This window comes from Fusarium coffeatum (genome assembly GCF_003316985.1).
Source record: "Fusarium coffeatum strain FIESC_28 chromosome Unknown BRIP53273_contig_132, whole genome shotgun sequence".
In the NCBI taxonomy this organism is placed as follows: domain Eukaryota; kingdom Fungi; phylum Ascomycota; class Sordariomycetes; order Hypocreales; family Nectriaceae; genus Fusarium; species Fusarium coffeatum.
This window is the reverse complement of record NW_022157925.1, coordinates 177,945-198,607: the sequence shown is the minus strand read 5'-3', so window position 1 is coordinate 198,607 and position 20,663 is coordinate 177,945. Positions and strand designations below refer to the sequence as shown.

The 20,663-nt window shown below is 49.4% G+C and overlaps 6 protein-coding genes across 6 annotated transcripts; 3 read left to right on the top strand and 3 right to left on the bottom strand.

Moving 5' to 3' along the window:
* Positions 1-1,390: 1,390 nt before the first annotated feature.
* Positions 1,391-3,673, top strand: FIESC28_06122 (uncharacterized protein; the record flags this gene model as incomplete). The annotated part of the gene is made up of 3 exons (XM_031160267.1): positions 1,391-2,316; positions 2,372-3,064; positions 3,121-3,673. The coding sequence occupies 3 exons, from the start codon at positions 1,391-1,393 to the stop codon at positions 3,671-3,673; spliced, it is 2,172 nt and encodes a 723-aa protein (XP_031015686.1).
* A 702-nt stretch (positions 3,674-4,375) lies between these two features.
* On the top strand, positions 4,376-5,579 carry FIESC28_06121 (uncharacterized protein; the record flags this gene model as incomplete). The annotated part of the gene is made up of 2 exons (XM_031160266.1): positions 4,376-5,127; positions 5,177-5,579. 2 exons carry the CDS (start codon positions 4,376-4,378, stop codon positions 5,577-5,579), a joined length of 1,155 nt encoding a protein of 384 aa, XP_031015685.1.
* Positions 5,580-5,976: 397 nt separating this feature from the next.
* FIESC28_06120 (uncharacterized protein) lies at positions 5,977-7,365 on the bottom strand (the record flags this gene model as incomplete). Its single annotated transcript, XM_031160265.1, has 1 exon — positions 5,977-7,365. One exon carries the CDS (start codon positions 7,363-7,365, stop codon positions 5,977-5,979), a length of 1,389 nt encoding a protein of 462 aa, XP_031015684.1.
* A 1,488-nt stretch (positions 7,366-8,853) lies between these two features.
* On the top strand, positions 8,854-10,302 carry FIESC28_06119 (uncharacterized protein; the record flags this gene model as incomplete). Its single annotated transcript, XM_031160264.1, has 1 exon — positions 8,854-10,302. The coding sequence occupies one exon, from the start codon at positions 8,854-8,856 to the stop codon at positions 10,300-10,302; it is 1,449 nt and encodes a 482-aa protein (XP_031015683.1).
* Positions 10,303-10,590: 288 nt separating this feature from the next.
* FIESC28_06118 (uncharacterized protein) lies at positions 10,591-11,966 on the bottom strand (the record flags this gene model as incomplete). The annotated part of the gene is made up of 3 exons (XM_031160263.1): positions 10,591-11,456; positions 11,512-11,692; positions 11,742-11,966. 3 exons carry the CDS (start codon positions 11,964-11,966, stop codon positions 10,591-10,593), a joined length of 1,272 nt encoding a protein of 423 aa, XP_031015682.1.
* Positions 11,967-12,918: 952 nt separating this feature from the next.
* Positions 12,919-16,283, bottom strand: FIESC28_06117 (uncharacterized protein; the record flags this gene model as incomplete). The annotated part of the gene is made up of 10 exons (XM_031160262.1): positions 12,919-12,953; positions 13,008-13,113; positions 13,177-13,261; positions 13,311-13,415; positions 13,463-13,690; positions 13,737-14,180; positions 14,503-14,587; positions 14,707-15,187; positions 15,243-15,748; positions 15,794-16,283. 10 exons carry the CDS (start codon positions 16,281-16,283, stop codon positions 12,919-12,921), a joined length of 2,565 nt encoding a protein of 854 aa, XP_031015681.1.
* Positions 16,284-20,663: the final 4,380 nt, after the last annotated feature.

Below are 20,663 nucleotides of genomic sequence, written 5' to 3'. Positions count from 1 at the left end.
TTTAGCCAAGTCATTCGACCAGGGTTGTTGTGATACTCTTTGCTTTTCATCCCAAAGACCCTCATCCACCCCTAACAATGGGTGTGAGTTTGTGGATATTCACTCAAAGTGCTTTGATTGTAATAAAAAAGTCTTACGTAGGCCAGTTGAGGATTCATTCTGCTTGTCGGTGAATCACATGTCACCTCGTTGTCAAATACTCATATAAGGCTAAGGCTGGGTGGGCTTACTTGGCTGAACTACAGTAGTTCCCAGCGCCACCGTGATGAATGGAAACATCCATTGCTAGACGGGAAGCTGGGTATGTTGAAGTCGACACCCACATTTGAACGAATGCTAGCATCCATACAGAGTACACAATCCCTAAGAGGCGGACAGGGAGACGTTTGTTGCGTACAAAGTCAATGTTAGAATGTCACCGGGCCTTACTTTCAACCCGCTTTCAACCCATGAACACTGATACAAAGTAAGTAGATTATGCACGAAAGACCTGAAAATTACTATGTGTATACCGGCAAAGCTATCCGCTCTGAAGGGACCTGTCTCTGAATTTATGTAATTATGTATCTAAAAACAAAAACCAGACCATCTCTTGTTGTAACTCCGAAACACGTTTTGATTCAGTCCGCCCCTAATTAACGGATCAAGCTCAGCTAAGTTACCTGTCATCAAGAAGCCTACGCCCCTAGACCTCCCCTGAACCAACCACTGCAGCCGATTCACAACCTTCTAGAGCTTAGCACGTCCTCTCCCTGAACGAGCTGGAAGTCTCCCCGGGGCCCGTGTTGGTTGATCCCCACTCCGCTTCCCGTCCGGGCCCTCCACCTTTCCATTAATGGACCTGGGACTGCATCATCTCCCATCCACCTCCTCCTCCTTTTCACCGTCCGTTGTACTGTAATCTTTTTGCTTGAATGCGCTTGCGCTTCACTTCTCTTTGCTTTCACTTTTGTTACCTCGCCTCTGTCGTTCTTGTTTTCCCATTCTTCTTCTCCTTGGTTTCGCTTCTGTTGTCATATCTTTTAATCTGTAAGTACAGCACAAAGACTCCTTTGTCCGGGCTCTTTGTCCCATCCCCGTCTCTTCCTCCACTTTACCTATTACTACACCTACCTATCTGTCCCTTCTCCAGCTCCTCCACCTTACTTGCTATCACGTACCCGGTTTAGGCTAACAGAAGACGATACAGCCTCTCGCCTTCTTGTTCTTCTTTTGCCAACATCCAACTATACTCTCTCGAACCCCCCAACGAACAACGTTGCTCCTCGCATCAGATCCACACGAGCTTAGACCCCTGTTGCGCTATTGCGAGCCTCGTCTTCCCTCCGACTTAAGCTATCCCTAGCTTCACCTTCTCCGGCTCGAAACCTATTACGATAACTCTGTAATCATGGTTTCCGACGAGCACTTCGAGATGTGCTTGCCTGTTTTGCAGGATACCACATTAGAAGACGAGGATAAAACGGACAGGCTTGAGGAGCTCTTCCGCAAGGAGACGAATCTCACCGGCACTTCCCTCGACAATGCAATATTGGATGCCCTCTGGCGCTATCGTGACGGCGGAGGCTCATCAGCCTCGCCGCCTCCAATAAGACCGGCAATTCTACGACGTCCCTCTCCAGCCTCCTGGCGCGGTTCGCCAACGCCTATGTCGGGTTCCCCGAGGCTCGCCGTGAGCCCCCTTGCTCCACCAGGCTTTGTTCCATCGACCTTTGGCAGAACCATATCCTCGACAGTATCACCCTTCTCTTCGCCTCGCGCCTCGCCTCGCATGGCCCTTGCGACACCTGTTATTCCTCATAGTCCAAACTTGAATGCCTACGAATTTGCCAGTGATCCAACTCCGGCTGCCGAAATCCTAGGAGAATACCAGACCGAAAATGTCGAGTGGCTCGTTAGTGATGATGCTGTCAGCGTAACCTCATCTGTCAGCACCCCAAGCGCCTTAAATGCTGCTGCCCCGGAATTCTCGTCTATGACTGCTCAGACCGCTGATATGTCGCCATACGACATGCTGCGTTCCATCCTCGGACAAACCAAGACAGACGATGAGATCGAGGCCGCTTTGGCGCAGAACGGTTACGATCTCAGTGCAACCATTGTCTCATTCATGGAAAGCCAGTCCATCGACAATCAACCCGGCGGCGTTTCTTTGGAGGAGCCTAAGAATGTCTTGATCGGAAAGTCGGTGGATCGTCCCTCTACACCCCTTGGTCAGCAGAAGTCTGGGGTCATCTGCAAGTTCTACATGTCAACTGGTCAATGCTTGCGTGCCGACTGCAGGTTTAGCCACGACCTCAGCAATCACTTGTGCAAGTAAGTTACTATACGCTATTTCTATTTTGAGGACGAGACTAACAAGTTATTCAAGATACTGGGTAATGGGCAATTGCTTGGCCGGAGAGACATGCATCTTTTCGCACGACCCTACCAAACTTATGAACAGGCTCGCACTTGATGGCGCCAGTACGCCACCATCTAAGCAGGGAGGTCTACAGCTAGGAGATCTTAACTCGTTCCCTTCACTCCGACCTGGCACCCCTGATCATCTGAGTGGTTTTGCTGGAAGCAACAGCTTTCCCGGTGTAGGCATAACACCACCGCCAGGCTTGAAACATCTTCAAGGAACATCCAGTCCTCGTGCTCGATCTCGTCCTGGTAGTCGTCATCAGACTAGAGAACCAGATATTTCGGCGCCTGCTTTAGATGACAACGATGCATTCCCTTCACTTGGCTCCGCTTCCATGAAACAGGGTAAGAAGCATCATGGCAAGCGTGGCGGCCACGGCCACGGGCATAAGGAGAACATGGCCCCCAATTCGCTAGCCGATATCGTCAAGATGTCACCCTCTCCCAGTCCTGCTCGTCCTGACCTCAAGAAACTGGGACGCAACGGGAGTTCGATAGCTACACGAAATGGGGAGAACAGTCCTGCTGCTCAAGCGATTCCTAGCCCCAAACACATTCCTTGGTTGGAGACTGGTGAGCGTGCCAACAAGGCATATCTGAAGGCTCGCCAAGAAGCTCTCAAGCATGGCGGCCTTCGTAACAAGTTTCTGCAAAGGTATTTTCTCTTGACTTGTGATACAGTTATGATATGGGGCTGACATACCATTCTAGTGCTGCGCAAGCATGGAATCGAAATGATGCTAGGGCTGCCAAAGCTCTCAGTCTTCGAGGACAAAGCGAGAACGATCTCATGCGCAAAGCCCACCGCGAAGCTGCAAGGGAGTTGTATGAGGAACGTAACAAGGGTGGTTCCGACGGCCTTGAGCTATACGTCGACCTTCACGGTCTTCATCCTGAGGAGGCGGTCGAGTATCTCGAGAAGGTCCTGATGGAGAACGGCCGAGAATCTCAACCCATTTATGCTATCACAGGTTCTGGGCACCATAGTAAGAACGGCAAGGACAAAGTTGGCAGAGCGGTCCGTAACTTCCTCAACGAGTGGAGATATGCGTATCGTGAGTTTTCAGTCCCTGGAGACCGCAACAACATGGGAGGTATTCTCGGAATCGACGCCCGCAGCTGGGACAAGTCTCTCGCAAAGGATGGAGAAGGCGACGATGATAAGGAAGAGGTGGACATTCTAAGTCAAGGTGTCGAAATCGGCGACGGCAAGGTCAGGCTCTTGGTGCGTGATCCGCCCAAGGGTCCTAGCGGTCGTCGATGACGATGCGAGACTAAAATAGAAGAAAGAAGTAAAATAAGACTCCGTTCTAAATAAGCTGCATCATTTCATGTGATCATTTTTGAGTCGGAACGCTGTGGTATCACAAAGTACGTCGAGTCTGACCACGGGCATGATGCTCACCGCCAGCCTTGATGACTGAAGAGATGAATCAAACTTGGTCTTTTATGTTTTGTCAATTGATTTATCTCGGTAAAATTGATTGCGCAAACTCATCGAAGACCGGATAACCATTCGTTACAGCAAGAATATCAGAGAGGTCCGTACTGATAATGCAGTCTCTCTGTTTCTAAACATACTAATCGGAACAGGCATGGTGACATGCTTAGTGGGGCCGCTCCCGCATGGAATTGCCACTAGCAACGTCATGTAACCTCGAGTGCGACCCCAAAGACGACAGGTACAGCTTTAAACGACCTTCATAGTCAAAGGACCTCTCGTGGTATCATCGAATGCGATAAAATTCATTACCAAAACCACACCTTCAGCTTCAGTATCTGATAAACGTTACGGTACCCACCATACACCGTCCTTGCGCCCCTCAATCGGAGCGCTATAGCCTCATTTCCATCCGCGCGTTCCGAGTCTCACGTACACCAAAGCCAGAATCCAGACATGGCCGCATAGTTTATATTATCACAACATAAAGTAAATATCGACGAACCCCTCATTCTTATACCGAATATGCCTCCGGATTACAACTCGGCCGCCCAGGCCCTTGCTCTGTCTCCAGGCGGCGGCTCCTCTCCCTCGCAGACCCGGCCGCCCTGGTCTGCCACATCGTCCAGCCGCCGTCTATCGAATCCGCTCATCAGCCGTCGTCGCGCAAGCAGTAGTTATGCTGGCGGCGGGAAAGCTAGCTTTGTGCGTCGCATTTGGGGCTCGGTCAATTTGCTTGGAGAGCAAGTTCTGAAGGTATATTTGCGCTTGTCGCCCCTCCAAAGAGTCCTTGCTCTCGCAGGTGTCGTGGCTGTGGGAATACTCGGCATTTTGGCAATAATATACTCGCATGTCTTCTTCAAGTGGCTCGAGCCAAAGGCTGAAGCATGGCGTGCCCTCCCGGGCGGTTGGATTTTAGCCTTCCTTCTCGTCTTTGTCACTTCTTTCCCGCCTATTGTTGGGTACTCGACTGCCAGTACCATTGCAGGCTTCGTGTATGGATTCCCCCTGGGCTGGCCCATTGTGGCATCGGGATGCACGGCTGGCGCTCTCTGCGCGTTCCTTGCCAGCAGGACTATTTTGAGCGGCTATGTTGATCGCATGGTTGGTCAGGACCACCGTTTTGTTGCTTTGGGCCAAGTCTTGCGTCAGGAGGGACTTTGGTATCTTACCGGTATTCGTTTCTGTCCACTGCCATTCAGTCTGAGCAATGGTTTTCTCGCTACGATCCCTAGCATCACGCCGCTAGCGTTTACTATCTCTACAGCTCTGTCAAGGTACGTGCATTAAGCGGAATTATGATCATTCATATTAACCAGTCTATAGTCCCAAGTTGCTTGTTCACGTTTTTATTGGTAGCCGTCTCGCTCTCCTCGCCGAGAAAGGCGATAAGATGTCTGCCGGCAGCAAAGCTATCAACTACCTGAGCATGATACTTGGTGGCGCCGTTGGTCTTATTGTAGGCCTTATCATTTACAGGCGCACTATGGCCAGAGCTGAAGAGCTTGCTCGACAAGAAGGTTTAGACCCAGCCGGCACGTCTGCGGAAGAAGGTGAAGCTGGCTACGCGGATTCCGACAACTCGCCTCTCATGGACCCTGAAGATGCAGCTGTTCTTATGTCGGATGACGACATCTCGCTGTGGGAGAGAGATGATACTGAGGGCAGGTATCATGACGAAGATGATGAAGATGAAGGTACAAATAAGAGAGGGAACCAAAGGGCTTAAGATGGTATATACTTGGAAAGGGACTTTACGCAGAGCCATCAATGATGAAAAACATTAAGATACAGTTGAGTTATCATGCGTTAGACAGCGTTCTGGATTTTAATACAAGGATTCAAATCAATGATACAGTTGATAATGATAGTATAAAGCAATTATTCGTGCTATAAGAGCCAAATTTGGATATCATGTCGCTATACTAGAATCAAAGTTTGCAATCAATCGTTACTTGCAACTCTTATGGCTGCTCAATACCATTCAAACTCAGTGGTGTCTACATCTGAGAACACCCATAACCCCATCGCTAAGTCCCAGTAAATCAAATACACCAACTCCGTCGCTTATGCTTGTAACAATGCGAAAATTGAAAACAGAAATAGTACTAAGGTCATTGATAGAATCACTGATTCCCTCTGTATTGATTCATAAATTGTATGGCCTGGTCCATTGGATATCCAATGAAGACAGGTCCCGTGAAAATCATCTGGGGTCCGTTGTTGACCCCCTTTGTCATATCGGGGTTGATAAAAGCAGGTTGGGGTGGTGCCGCATGTTGATGAGGAGGCGGTGGTGGAGGGGGTCCGTTGTCTTCCTTGGTAGGCGAGAACGATCGTGGGTGTTCTGGTCCTTCGTGTGTTATGTGTACCGATGATGCATCATGCTTGAAAGGTGCAGACATGCCCATGGCAGCCAACTTTGTATGGTCGAATGGACACTTGCCAGGCGTCTTTTTGGTGGAATCTTGAGCGCTAGGTGCAGTTCGAGCCGAGATAGGCATACAGACTGGCGCCGGTGGTGGTGAAAGAGGTTGGTCGTCGCCCTGGCCCGAAAGTTCGTAGACTGGAATCGATATTCCCCATGGTCTACTGGGAGATTCTCCTACTCGCACTTCCTTGAGCGGTCGATCAAAGTGACTTTGCCGGTCTCCGTCCTCTTGAGTTTGCACCTGAGTATCGTCGGGGTCCGAGTTTACACTAACAGCCTGTGCCCAGTTCTCGACTCTCTCATTGGAAGGCTGGGCGACATCACTTGGTCGATTCGGATCATCCTCCGCTTCGGGCAACATAGGGGCATGAAGCTGACCCAGGCCCTCTATCATGCTCACAATGTCGCCGTATTTAGAATCTATCTTTTTGATCTGGTCTTCGTCACGCTGGTATCGACGGAGGCAAACTTCATGGCTGCGAGGGAGTTCATGCTTATGCGTTTCAACATAGTGGGCAATCTCCTCTGCGGAATGTTTATCCATGTAGCGAATGGGACATTTGATAGCGGAGGAGACGTTTGTGCGAGCCTGCTGAGATGTAGATTCTTCGTACATGGCTGCGCAGATGGGGTCCGTCGAGTGGTGCGGAGTGGTATCCTGCGCATCATCGTCGCGGGCCCCAGAGCCGCTGGCCGTGGCGGGTTTGGAGAACGGGCATTGAAGATGGCCCTTCTTTCCTTGGACCGTGAAGTCTTGTTCTAGCGCGGTCGACATGGAGGTGGCTACGTGGGAAGGTTGCGACTCAGTCTCTCGGCTAGAGGCAGTTGTTTTACTCGCTTCGCCCAGCGAGGCAAGCTGATTAGCTACTCGGCGTCCGTCACGGATGACGAGGGCAAGTTGATGTTGGGAGCCGGAGCTGTACGTGCGTGGTAAGGGCAGAGGAACAGGAATTGAATTATCAAGAGGTGTATTTGGAGGTATCTGGAGCTTAGCCAGGGTATCGGCTATTTCTGGCGCAGCCGGAGCATATTTGTCAGCCAAATACTGGAACTGTTTTTGGTTTCGAGTTAGCGACGAATCCATGATGAAGTTTTCTTTCAGTGGGGAATGAAAAGAAGGAAGTTGTCAGGTATCAGAAAATAAAGGTTGTCAATCTCGGCATTCAGGTTCATTCAGCCTGATGCTCTTGATCTAGAGCTAATAATCATCATACTGACTTGGGGGGGAGAGGACATTCGAGACAGCTCCGCTCCGGTATCGCCGAAGCGATGTTTGAAGCTTGCGCGGCCAGGGTAGGAGAGAAACAGGGAAAAGCCGGGTTGTGGTGTACTGTAGCATCGAGGGCCACTAAGAAAATATGCAGTGTTGTTTCTTACCTGTTCATGAGCAAAGCGCAACTTGTGCTCCAAGACAGTCTTTCTATCTGTCAAGGTCTGGACTTCATCAGCAAGGGCGTTGAAAGCATCTGCCAACGTATGGGCAAGATGAAGATATGCCATGCCCTTGGCTGTGAGTTGTTAGTGAAAAAGAAAGAAGAAGAAAGGAAAGGGAAAGTAAATAGAAAGAGGAAGGGGAAGCCAATATTTATTGGATGGGTGAAGAAAAGGAAGAGATTTGCGAGATCCAGAAGGGAAAGCTGTTGCTAGAGCGAGGCGAGATCAAAGTGGGGGCAAGACAGCGAGTGAATGAGTATGATTGGTTTAATATGGACTGAACTGCGATGATGGATGCTTTAGTGGGTATGGTTAGGTGGATATGCAACTAAAAGTTAGGGTCCGTTCAGAACATACCTAGAGACGGCGCTGCCCTGGTTTGAACGACCAGCCAGAGTCCGTCAACTGTTAGCTCCAAATCCTCAGACCTCACCTCAATAAAGCTTGTCAGCTGTACATGATTATGCAGCTCTGATACTGTGTCTTTACCATTCTGCAGTGCAGAGCTTGCATTCCATTCTGACACATGCAGCTCCATCATGAGTCCAATGTCTCAGAATTCATCATTGAAGGTTCATTTTGCTGGACCAGCGATTAGGTTGTGGGGTTGTTGTGGTGAGGTCAAGCCGAGGCATGAACTTACCCTGTAACATTATTCTTGAACCATAAAATATACCACCAAACGCCATGCCCTAGGTCTTTGGTGGTTAAGGATGAAGCTAGGATGATAAGAAACTCAGTGTTTATTCAATCGTTGTCGTGGATTGTATTCCTCGATGGCTATTTAGAAAAAGTATTAGAATAGGGGTTATTCCGAACTACAAAGTATGATATCAGGTGCTGGACATCGCACTCCCCGACTTCATTTTCGTCGGAGTTTCAAGTCTGTATATAGAAAGAACTGGAAGTACTATTAAGAGCTATTGATTAATGCTATCTACCTAAGCTACCTAGGTACGTATAAAATTGTCATCTCTACCTATATTTGTTGGTCGTAACCGATAAGGATATACCTTCCTGTCTACCTACCTAGTAGGTATGATATCGAAATCTCACTGTTAACCCCGCCATCACCAAGAGCCACTTCTGCCATCAACATCAACACCAACATCATATTCAGCGATCCAAAATTAAGATCATGTCTACCCCCGAAATTCTGTCCATCCCACCTGCGGAGATCACAAGCAGCAAATCTCATATTCTGCCTGGGCAATTGCATGTTACAGAATTCTTCTTCACCGTCCCTCTCGACTACAACAACATCGATGGCGGTTTAAGCATCAAGCTGTTTGCCCGTCGAGTCAAGAAGCATGAGGTTCCCATCTTCCCTCCCGAAGATGATGAGAACAAGAACAATGCAGATTGCAAATCTGAAGAGGCGCCTAAACCATACATGGTCTATCTCGAAGGTGGCCCTGGTTTTGGCAATCGTGAACCGCAAGATCATCCTCTTACCCACCACGCTCTAGCAAGGGGATACCAGCTTCTTCTGCTCGACCATCGCGGCGTTGGACTGAGCTCACCAGTCAGCCATGAAGTTCTCAGCCAGTGCTCCGACAATGTTCAATACCGTGCTTCCTACCTCGGCCTCATGCGTCAAGACAACACAGTTCGTGACTGTGAGGCTGTCCGCAAGTGCCTTACCGCCTCATGGCCCGCCTCTAAGCAGACATGGTCTCTCTTCGGGCAATCCTACGGAGGTTTTGTTTCTCTATCCTACCTTTCTATGCACCCAGAAGGCTTGCGAGAAGTCTTTCTCACTGGCGGTCTGGCCCCTGTGGGTAAGAAACCCGACACAGTATACGAAGCTACCTTCCGCAGAGTTATGGAACGCAACGAGCAATATTACGAGAAGTTCCCAGAGGATGTGGAAAACGTCCGTCAAATTGCTAGTTATATCGAGAGTAAACAAGGCAAGATTCCTTTGCCGTCGGGAGGCTTCCTCACAGTTCCCCGTCTCTTGACTATGGGCATCTCCTTTGGAGGTCACGGAGGCTTCGCTTCGGTCCACGCGGCGATCTTGACTCTGAAAACATCTCTTGACATGTTCGGGTTTCTCACTAGAGCATCTCTAGTGCCACTTGAAGGCTGGACTCCATTCGATACTAATATCATCTACGCCATCCTCCACGAAGCAATCTATTGTGATGGTCCCGGCGTGCCATCTTGCTGGTCAGCAAACCGTGTGGGAAGATCTCTCAAGCCCTTTGCTTGGCTCAACAGCGACTTCTCCACGGCTTCAACCAGTGGACCGCTCTACTTTTCAGGTGAAATGATCTTCCCTTTCCATTTTGAGACACACCCAGAGCTCCAGATGCTTCGTGACGAGGCTGAAATCCTAGCCAACCGCGACGACTGGCCTGCGTTATACGACCAAGACAAGCTTCACAACAACAAAGTTCCTGTATATGCTGCATCATACGTCGAGGACATGTATGTTGATTACGACTTTGCCAGAGACACAGCCAAGCTTGTCAAGGGCACCAAAACCTTTGAGACGAACGTGATGTATCACTCGGCTTTGAGGGCAAAGTCAGAGGAGGTTTTACATCAGCTGTTTAGTCTGAGAGATGATGTTATTGATTAAATCCGGGGTGTTGTGTATGGCAACACATAACTAGTGAGAGAATATTTCCAGGATGGATGAATCACGACTTGATAGACACAGAACTTTTAACCGAAAAAAAAAGCGTGGCCTCGATATGCCCCCAATCATTATCCTCTAATTTCTGAAGACACCGTCCAGAACAGTTGAACCAAAAGTAGTGGTACCACCTTAAGACCTTAAGTTGTAACTTTGGTATATACCGGGCAGACTGACCAAAAAGAACCTGACGAAAAGCTCATTCGACTTTGAAGCCCAAACATACTCCCCCTAGTCGTAACGGTTGGGGCGAATACGTACAGGTGGACGCCGCCCCAGATGCTGCCACTCATCGTCGTAGGCTGAAGTATGCGCAGCCTCCATAGGCGGCAGGTCTGCCGTTGGCTGAGAATGCCTCATAACCGTCTCTCTTAGGATAGTAGCTGCCAGCTCTGGATTACTCACCAGAAACTCGCCGGTTTCCTCAGGATAGCGTTTCCATAACATTGGTTGCAGGAAGCCTATACGCGCCAGCACCATTTTGAGCAACTCATCTACCTCTGGAACGCTGCGGTAAAGCTTTCTGCATAGATGCATCATTTCTGGCTGTGCGGCGTCCCAGCCTGCCGTCTCGAGCATGTCGACGCATGAGCGCATCACTGTTCCTTTAAAGTCATCCATGAGAAAGCGGTTCGCACAGATGTAAACATCGAGGTTAAGTTCATATGCTAGAAACCATGTCCGTAGATCCTCGCCTGTGATGCGCTCGGGGAGTTCCGGCAGGGAAGGCATCGGAATTCCTGCAGTGGGAGGAAAGATGCCTCCTGGAGGCCGTACACCTTGTCTGGGCCCCCCTCGACCAAAAGGTAAAGGTACGTGGGTGTTGACATCGCGAGATCGGCTGGCACCACACTGCCAACACCTTTTGAAATCACGCCTTGCAAGACAACGAGGGCAAGGGCATCCCGGGCGGTGATGGCCAGGCTGCTTCTCCTGACTCTCTTCAGTCTCGGCGGGTCTGGTTTGTCGAGCTCGACGACGTCGTCGCCATGAGGAATTCGATGTTCCAGAGATGGAGGTATCTGATGAGCTCGAATCCGAGGTTTCTGCTGGTTCTGGGTCGACTTCAATAGCTTTTCCTTTGTCGATCTCGGGATCTACCTATGAATGAGCACCCAAACCTGCAAGTGAAGAAAGGAGTGCTTAACTAACCTAGCACACTCGCTGCTGGCCTGATGGGCTCGAAGCTGCCTTCGTACAAAAAGGCAACTAGAAAATGGAAAATAGCGGGATCCTCCTCCGGCAAGTCAATAACTTGTTCGCTAGCTTCTCTGAAATTACCGCAAAGAGCTTTCTGAAACCACTCAGCCTGAAGAAGAATATCTCTATGGACCTAGACGAGTGTCAGCTCTACGGCTCTTGACCTGGGTGTCTTCACTTACGTAGAAGGTTTGAATATTGTTTATAGGACCGACCCGTAATGGTATAGGCGGACGCGAATACCGTCCATCTGCCGAACTAACCCAGAGATCCTCCGTTGTGCTGGGGATCTTTTCTGTTTCTTCTTGGTAGTGTGTCTGTATCACGATGGGTGGAGGGACACCCATAGCATCAGCCGGAACATGTGCCGTGACGGTCGAACCAGCAGGCTCGGCATCTTCTGCCATAACAACTTTATTGAAGTATCCGATCTATTGTCAGGTAATGAGTGATTGCAAGTAGAATTAGAGGGATCGCGTGAGAGCGCGTGAGAAGCGCGAAACGAGGCTTTGGAAATGTTCCATCATTCGAATTGTAGTCGGAGCAGGAAACAGGCAGTCAGGCAGGCAGGCATAGCAGGGACTACACCACGCAGACCATCCATTCTATCTTGGCTAGAAACAGCCAACGGCATGTCAAACATGTGGGTGGACGATGGCTGCCAATTGCGAGCTGCAGCCACCCCAACCTTTTGGCTCCCTTCCGTGCAGAATAAGCAAGGCGCAGACCACCTGCAGCGGTACAAGCGCCTGGGTAGGATAAGACATGGCTTGGCCACCTAGAAACCAACGATTGCTAATTTGATGTCCTCATCGAGCTTTTCCAACTTCAACGAGGTTTGATCGTACAGATTGTCCGATTGAGCGCTTTCTGAATAGTCCAAAACCAGGATCATACACTGGTTAATCTCACGTAACACTCTGGGATGCTGTGTTAGTGGAGGTGGCATATGCACTCGCCTTGTCAACAAGGCGGCCATGCAGGGATGTTGATCTGATTCTTGACCTCGACCTGTTCTCAAGCCCACACTTCATGTTTGGGCTAGCAGAACCTCGACCGGAAATGGTAATTGCACCTAGATCTCGAACTTGAGATCAGCCTGTGATATCTTGGCAGCAGACATAGTAATACTGATTTTAAGCTGTTGTCGATTCCCATCCCGACTTTGAGGCACACGCCGTTTATTCCGATACTGAATCCCAGCTCATTCGCTATGCTCTATGCAGCCATCTGTCACACGCCTGCATTAGACCGGCTCAACCCATTGCCCCAGGCTTGTTTTCTCAAGGTCGTATTTTATGTCAGGATCGCAAAGGAACAACTTCATTATAGTCCAACTGTGCACTCTCCTGGTTGAGGCTACTCCTCCTCCATTTCGGCCTGCATCTGCAGTTCTTTGAGGGCAAATGTTAGTTCTATCGAGTGATGAGAATGCCTGGTTGACTCACTCCAAATTTTGCTCGCAGCGTCGGATATGACCTTTGCCTTGACGAGTAGTTTCTCTTCATACTTCTCGTTATCTTTGCCCTTAAGACGAATTTTATTTGGTTGTGCCTGGGCGGATTAGTATCATTGAGCACAGCAAAATCGGAGACCTAGTAATTTTGAGATACTGACCTGCATCAGTACGGGGAGAAGCTCTGTCGGATCTGCATTCGCGATTGTTGCTACCGTACGAAAGCCATTCTCCCAGAAAACACGCCTGTGATATGTCAGCAGTGTGCCTGTTACTGAAGCCAAGGCACACTTACGCCGTGCGACTTTTGATGAATGGAATTTTTGCCAAAGCCAGCAGGTCAGCTCGTGCACCAGCCACCAGTCTATCGGAGAAATGGTCAAGGGCTGCAGCCATTACACTGTGATCATGTTAGTCACGCAACTCAAGAAATCGACGGCCACATACCCCCAGCTCATTTGCTCACAAAACTTGATCATTCCAGCAGCGAAACCTTGACAAGTTTGTGACAGGTTCTGAACCATTCCACGGGGCACATCGTATTTGCGTGCAACTATGTGAATGGGCACCTCGTTGCATAAGTCCCGTAACTGGAGGGCAAGATAGAAGCGTCGATGAACGCGAGCTATCTGCTTCTCCTCTTGGGTGGTCTCTCGAAGCGTGGCACCCTGAGCTCTTTCCGATCGTTAGCATATATGCAGCTGATGCGAGATAGACTTACAGTTTGAGGATTGTAGTGGGTTTGATGCCTAAAAGGCGCAGGACCCGTAAACCACTCTCATCTAAGCCCTCCATTTCATTTCGAAATACCTGCCAGTTCACCATGACGCCCGACTCCTGGACCGGTGTAAAAGCATATAATACGTGCATTTCGCCGTCCATGACAAAGGCCTGAAGAGCTCGACTAAGTTCATCGTGGACGAATACACCGTCATCCGGGTCGATGGCCGAGGCCACAATTGCTTTCCCTAATCGTGTCGCCGTGAACATCGACAGAGAGTCGCGAGTAATAAAACCCATAGATTCTATTTCTTCCAGGCTCGATGTAATGGATTTGTCAACAAAAGCAGCATCGTGCGTATGGCTTAGTAGCGATTTCGAGAAATAATCTGATATTGACTCATGGCTTGTCGCGAGCCGTATAGATACAACCTCGAGAAGTGCACTGTATTGTGTTAGTTCAAGATAAAATACTAGTCTGGATGAGAACTCGCCGTTGGATACGTCGGTTTTCGGTATTCAAACAACTTGCGACAGGAGGCAGTTCGGCATTCATGAGCTCTACAACCTGCTCGAGATCATTCTCTCGGCAGCAGAGGTATGTTTCGCCAATGGGTGCCTTGCCTTGCCTTCCTGCACGTCCTCGCATCTGCCTCAGCATACTGGGACCAACAAAGTCCCGGCCCATACGGCAGTTATGCAGAATCACTCTTCTTGCTGGTCTACTCTTGTTAGTAAGATTTCTATACTCGAACAGCCATACCCACAGATTGATACCAGCCGCCAGACTACACGTGGCGACGCAAACGAGCAATGTTCCAGCATCGTACGCCGCCGCGATGAGATCTCTCTCTTCGGTTGTTAAGCCCGCCTATATTGTCAGGATGGTTTACCAGTTCTATTGTTCGAAACAACTCACATCTATTGCAATTAGCATAGGGCCTCCGCAAGTAAAGAACTGTTCCACTTACGATGAAATGCAACGCCATAAAGTACAGTCTCTTCCAACACTGGATCAACTCCAGTGTTTAGGCTCCGGAGTTCTCCCAGCAGATCCATTCTTCTGTCCACGGTATCAATCTTCAGGTCTTGTGGTCCGGGCATTGCTCGACTGATCCATCGTGCATCAGACTCGCACATACCACGGCTCCCAGCAAAGACAAGGGCCCCGAAGCCTGCAATAGCAGTTTCGCAAGCCAGTGTCACCACTGCGTTCAGTACAGGATCGCGAAGTTCCTTATGGGCGGAAGGCTCAATCCGTCGAATGGGTTTTGCCTGTGCCTGTGTTTGTGTAGTTCGACTATTTAGTTGTGCTGCTGTCTTGATGAGACTGCTTGTAGAGCCTGCGGGATAAATGTTCCCATCATGCACGAGATGCTCCTCAATGGGAACCGGTCGATACCGAGTTTCGTAACAATGTCCATCAAGCCACTTAGCCATCAAGCCCATGTTCTATTTATATGTCAGAGAATGCAAAAAGGTTGACAAACGTAAGGACCGAACATACTGGAAGAGTAGCACTCATACCGACGATTTGCACAGGTTGCTCAAGGCTGAGCAACTTGGTCGCCATAAGTTCCAGTAGATATCCTCGATGGTCATCATCGACCATGTGGAGCTCGTCGAGCACAACTGTGCGCAGTTTGGAGATAGAACAGTCGTCGATGGCAGTATTAACGAGCGCATTTGCCTTGGATTTGTTAACGATGTACCCAAGGCGATCATTTGCATGTCGAGAACTGACCTTTTCCAATGTGCAAACACCAATATCAAAGTCAGCCCAAGTCGCTCGAACCTTGCCCCCTCCAAAGAAACCCACAACACGGACTGTATTTTCATCAGCCCGCCGGCGCCAGATGCGCTTGTCATCGTCGAGAGTTGTATCGGGAGCGAAGCGTAGGCCCTGTACCACACTACGAAGCCAACGAACCTTTTCTTGCACCAATGCAACATATGGTAACACAAGGAGGGCCTTTGTCCCCTTTTCTTGCAAGATTCTCTTGAGCATAAGCACTGGAGGTGTCAGTCAAGCCCACATACTACTAAATCCACTCTCACCATCAGCCACAAGAGATTTGCCACCGCCCGTCGGGGCACAATACACAAGGTTTTTCTTGCCTGTCAAGAGGCCAGGTCCTTTCAGACACGACTTTTGCCATGGATATATCTGTTTTATACCGAGTGCAGCAAAATTATCAACCAGCTGCTGCGGCAGTTCATAGGTGGGGTGGCTCAAATCAAGCTCAGGATCACTAGTGGACGTAGGAGTTGCAGCTATAGCCGCTCTTTGGGAATACTCGGAGGGTCCGACTCGCTCATCTAGACGAACAATGCGGCTCGCCGAAATTCTAGGAGGGGCCGAGGGAAGACTGATAGCCCGTTGAAACTGAACTGTGGTCCGAGATGCAGATGGACTCGGTCTATGTTCCTCTCCTGTAATAGACAAGCTCCTTTTTTGGCCAGCAAAAGAAGTCGTAGCGAATGTGGTCTTGTTCTCATTAGTTGTCTGTACACTAGTCGTGTGCATCAGACCTCGCATACTCTTCATGATCAAAAAGAGAACCCGAATATGAAAGAAGGAAGCGAATGGTATCCGTACAAAAAAAAATTAACAAGAAAGATTACAAGAAGCCACCAAGCCCAACATTCTTTGTTGATAAAAAGGTCATCATAAATTTAACGTGACTCGCGTGTCTCGACGTGTCGGTAAACCCTGGGAGACAGGCAGCAAACGCGATGTCACGTGTCACTTAGACGAGGATGTGGGGGTCTGAGGGTGTTCCTGACAATTTGTGCCCCGCGACAAGATGAAGAATCATGATTGGCTGCTAAACCCTGCGCTGTTTCCCATCAACCGCCTATGGCAGGTGGCATAAACCTGACCTGCCAGCCTGTCTAGTAGGTGGTAGTGGTAGGTGCTGTTGAGTACCTGCCCTGCTGGGCTTGCCTCTTCTGTCCACTAGCCACCCATTCAATGTTCCTACGTTAGTGCCCCTGTTTCCATTGATTGAGGGTTTTGGTCGCATGGCCTTTAAATTATCTCCACGTAATTGGTTATTGCTTTCCAGTGTTTCCGTCAGCAATAGAAAGAGTCGGTTTCTCCTTCTCTGTTCTCCTATTTAAACGACTTGACTCTGTTTCGAACAACGTGGTTTACACACCGTAGACGCAGATTACAGCATGTACGGCAATTGCAGACGCAGTGCACATCTCCAGCCCGTCCACGACCTTGCATCCCATGTGCGCCACTCCCTCTTTTGGCAGACGTCGGTTACCTATGGGGATATACCTACGTGTTCCAGCACTGTCTCCCTCATCTAGCGGCAAGTAGACCGACGGTTTTGAGGAAGAAGGAAGAAAGAATCAATTTGTTGCATTTATATAAATCATTAAACCAACCATGACTACTCGCCTTTTACTTTTGTCTTAATTTGTTATCAACAATTTATCGTCCTGTTTCCTTGTCGCCCTGCACCGAGTCTCAAGTGTCGTTGACCGTTCCCCTGCGGCCGGGTCGGGTGTTTAGCCCCACGACCCTTTAGCACCTGGCTAAAGCATGTACGGTAGGGTAGGTACGTTCCTTTTTTTTTTCTTCTTCCCATTGAGGGGCCAGTTATTTGGCTTGGGGGGTGTGCCTCCTCCGATCCGTCCATGGAATCTTGATTCGACGACCACTTGACAACACCGTGCAGCAGCAGTCGAGAGAACATTATTCTCGCAGCCCCGGAGCCTTGGCAACCAGAGCTCACTCGACTGTCATCTCTTTCTTCCTTTTGTTCTTTTGTTCTTTAATCTAACCAATCTGCACGATTAACACTCGACTTTTACTGTGACACCTCAACGTCTTTTCTAGCTTCCCCTCCGATAGCCAGGTCGGCTCATTTCGCGCGACAGGCTGTGATTCAGACCAGACCATCGTCGAGACATGTCTGCCGTTTCAATTTCAGCGTGGCTGTTCTCTGATTACGGGTCAAAGTCGTGATAGGCCTCCCAAGGCCATGCTGAAAGCATAGGCTACCTAGGTTGCTACAGCGCAGCACTTCTTGGTCATTTGTTCAAGAGGCACACGAGAGCCTCACCTAGAATAAAATACGTACCTCAACTTGTGGTATATCTAGGTTTCGGTGAAACAAACAGCCACCTATTTGGACGATCGGACAACCGCTGGCATGTGTGGCCAAGACTAGATCCGATAAAAAGGTCACAGACTCGAGGTGACAGGTTCTATTTGAGATTGCCGTAATGATGCCAGCACTTGGGTAAATTGAAGCAACGAGGGAGTTGAGACATTCACGTCCGATATGGTAAGCTGCTAAGCAAAATCGACATGGGCCAGACGGGAAAAAAGCCAGTCGAGTCCCAAACAAGGGGGGTCTAAGCCCACCACCATCCATCATTGAAATCATTAATGTAATTAGTCTGTTATTTCCATACTAAGTCGTGCCTGAGAGAGAACTCGAACAGATCAGGATAGCAAAGAGCCAAAGACACAAGACTGTCCATCGTTCCAACCTACTAGAGGTTCCTAGAGCCAAATCCTGGTCAGAGATGAAATACGTACCGCGATGGATCCGCTGCAGGGCATCATCTCTGGGCAAGCAACCTTCTGTCCATCCAACCGGAGCCCCGGCCACGTTTGGTGGAGCTGAGAAGGTTCACTACACCAGCTCAATCTTTAGCCCTATTGCCGACTCCCTCTCGTCAGCTCCCCCCCCGACCCCGAGGATCTCAACATCATCACCGCACATTCGTTTTTTTTTTCTGGCGCGAAATTGACGGGCCTAGATCTAGCTGGGGTTGCCGATGGGTGAATTGTCTATTTGTACTAACTAGTAGTGTTACTCTACTCGCCAGGCTCCGCAGCAACTGATTGGCCTCACTTTGTCGGCAGTGGACGGCATCAGCTTCGTCGTAACATTGACCAACTACTGTAGTACAGTGCTGTACGGATACAGTCTTGACAATTCGGTTTGTCAGTGCACGCTGTTGATTGCCGCTGGTTCGTTTGATCAAGACGTCATGGTGGTGGAGAGATAGGAAAAGAGCTAGCGATCTGAGTGAAGCAAGAAATTGTGGTGATTTCGGCCAAGGGGTTGGCTACCTAGTGACGGTTTCCCTTCGAGTTTTAATGTCTGCGTGCCAGAAGTGACGCGCGACACAGGCTACCCACCGTCTATTATGTGGCCGTTGAAGCTTATGGTGACCTGAAGATAGACCTTGCGGCAGAGGTAAACCGTAGTCAGTGTATGGATGTCACATCTTGACGATTGGTACTAGTAGTTTCTACGCTAAATACCTACCACGTCCATTGCTTTGGGGATCGTAGTATGAGCACTCTCTCTGCAGCGCAAAACAGGCATGAGCATAGCATACCTACCTGCGGTTATATCACCGTGAACCCTCAAGCAAGAACGCGAGGCCTTGATACCGGGCGACAAGTCTGTATACATTCATTCGATGGGTTGAGAAGACGGGAGGGAGGGTACAAGGGTGTGGGAGATGCAACGGGAAATGCGATGACTTGGCGCCCCATGCTCTTCCCAAACTCACGTTCATTTTTTGCAACAAGCCTTACATTAACATCGTCACTTTATCCTAATACGGTGCAGAACTCGAAGCAGACCTAACCTCCACGCAAATTTGGCTCAGCCGACGCGTATGTAGGCATATGTGAGTTTCTACAGTTGTACAGTGCAGTGTGGCTTTCGAGTCGTGGCAATGTACATACAAAGTCATTGTAAAGGTCGATCCGGTCAGTGGTGCATGACGGACCAGGCTGGGCATGGGATGACATTATATGGGAGAGTGAAAAGGGTTGCCAAGTCGAAATGAGATGTATAGTGAGATAGTGAGAGAGGGCTTTGATTGCTTCGTTCTCAAGTACTGTAGAGAAGTTCTCGAAAAGCCTGCACTTTTATCTCCGGCGACTTGAAGGCAACGCGATGGATGACACAAGCAAAGGACAGGTAAAAATGAGACAAGACAAGGTTCCATCATCCATTCATTCGTGCATATCCCATCTGGATCATTTGGCCGACTATTTAGCTACCAGCCTGCCTGGTTTGCCTGCCTGTTTAATTTTCGATGCTTCTTACACCGGTTCACGCTTGGCAAGGGGATATCATGAAGGATGTCAGTACGTGAGTGGACTTGATACGGGTATTCGTTTCATTGATATTTGCTTCTACATGTTGTTCTTATTTCCAGTTCCAGTTCCAGTTCCTGTTCCACATAGTCAGTCCTACTTTGCCGATTCCAGTTTCGACAGTCTCGCAGAACCCTAAGCTAGGGACCTACTTGGTAATAGGTTGATTTTCCCACCAAAAGGTGACTTGAAGTCTTGACCAAACCAAACCAAGCCAAACCAATGCAATGCAATCGGTGGTGACCCTCGCTCCATGGTCTGCTCTTCTCTTCGTGGGAGGACCCGTGGACCCATGGGACACGCCTCAGAGTTGGGTTGAGATCCGTCGGCTCGTCAGTGCTGCGAGACCCAGATGGACCCCCGTGGAGACTTGAGGTAACGCTGATGACCAGGGTGCTCAAAGTAGAAATTGAGTAAACGTTTATCGTGCCTGGGAGGTCTAAATGCATTTCCCTGGGCGCTCATCAGCCGCCACCTGATTAGTGGCTACCTGCTCGCTACTTTCTTGGCTCTAAACCAACCCCTGCCGTGCACTATAATCAGAGTGGATGCATCGACCAGGCCAGGGCCGCCGCCTCGGGGTGCCAGTGCCAGGACGTTTCTTCTCCCGGCGCCTGGGAATCATGCCTCTTCCTCCTTCTTAACCTTACTCACTCCATCTTTCAGAGCAAATAATATCTATTTCGAGCTTCTAGCTCTGCCGAACTGCTTCTCACTCACCATATTGACACACTCGATCGACTTTCATCTCATCTCATCTTGTATTTCACTGCACCGCACAGC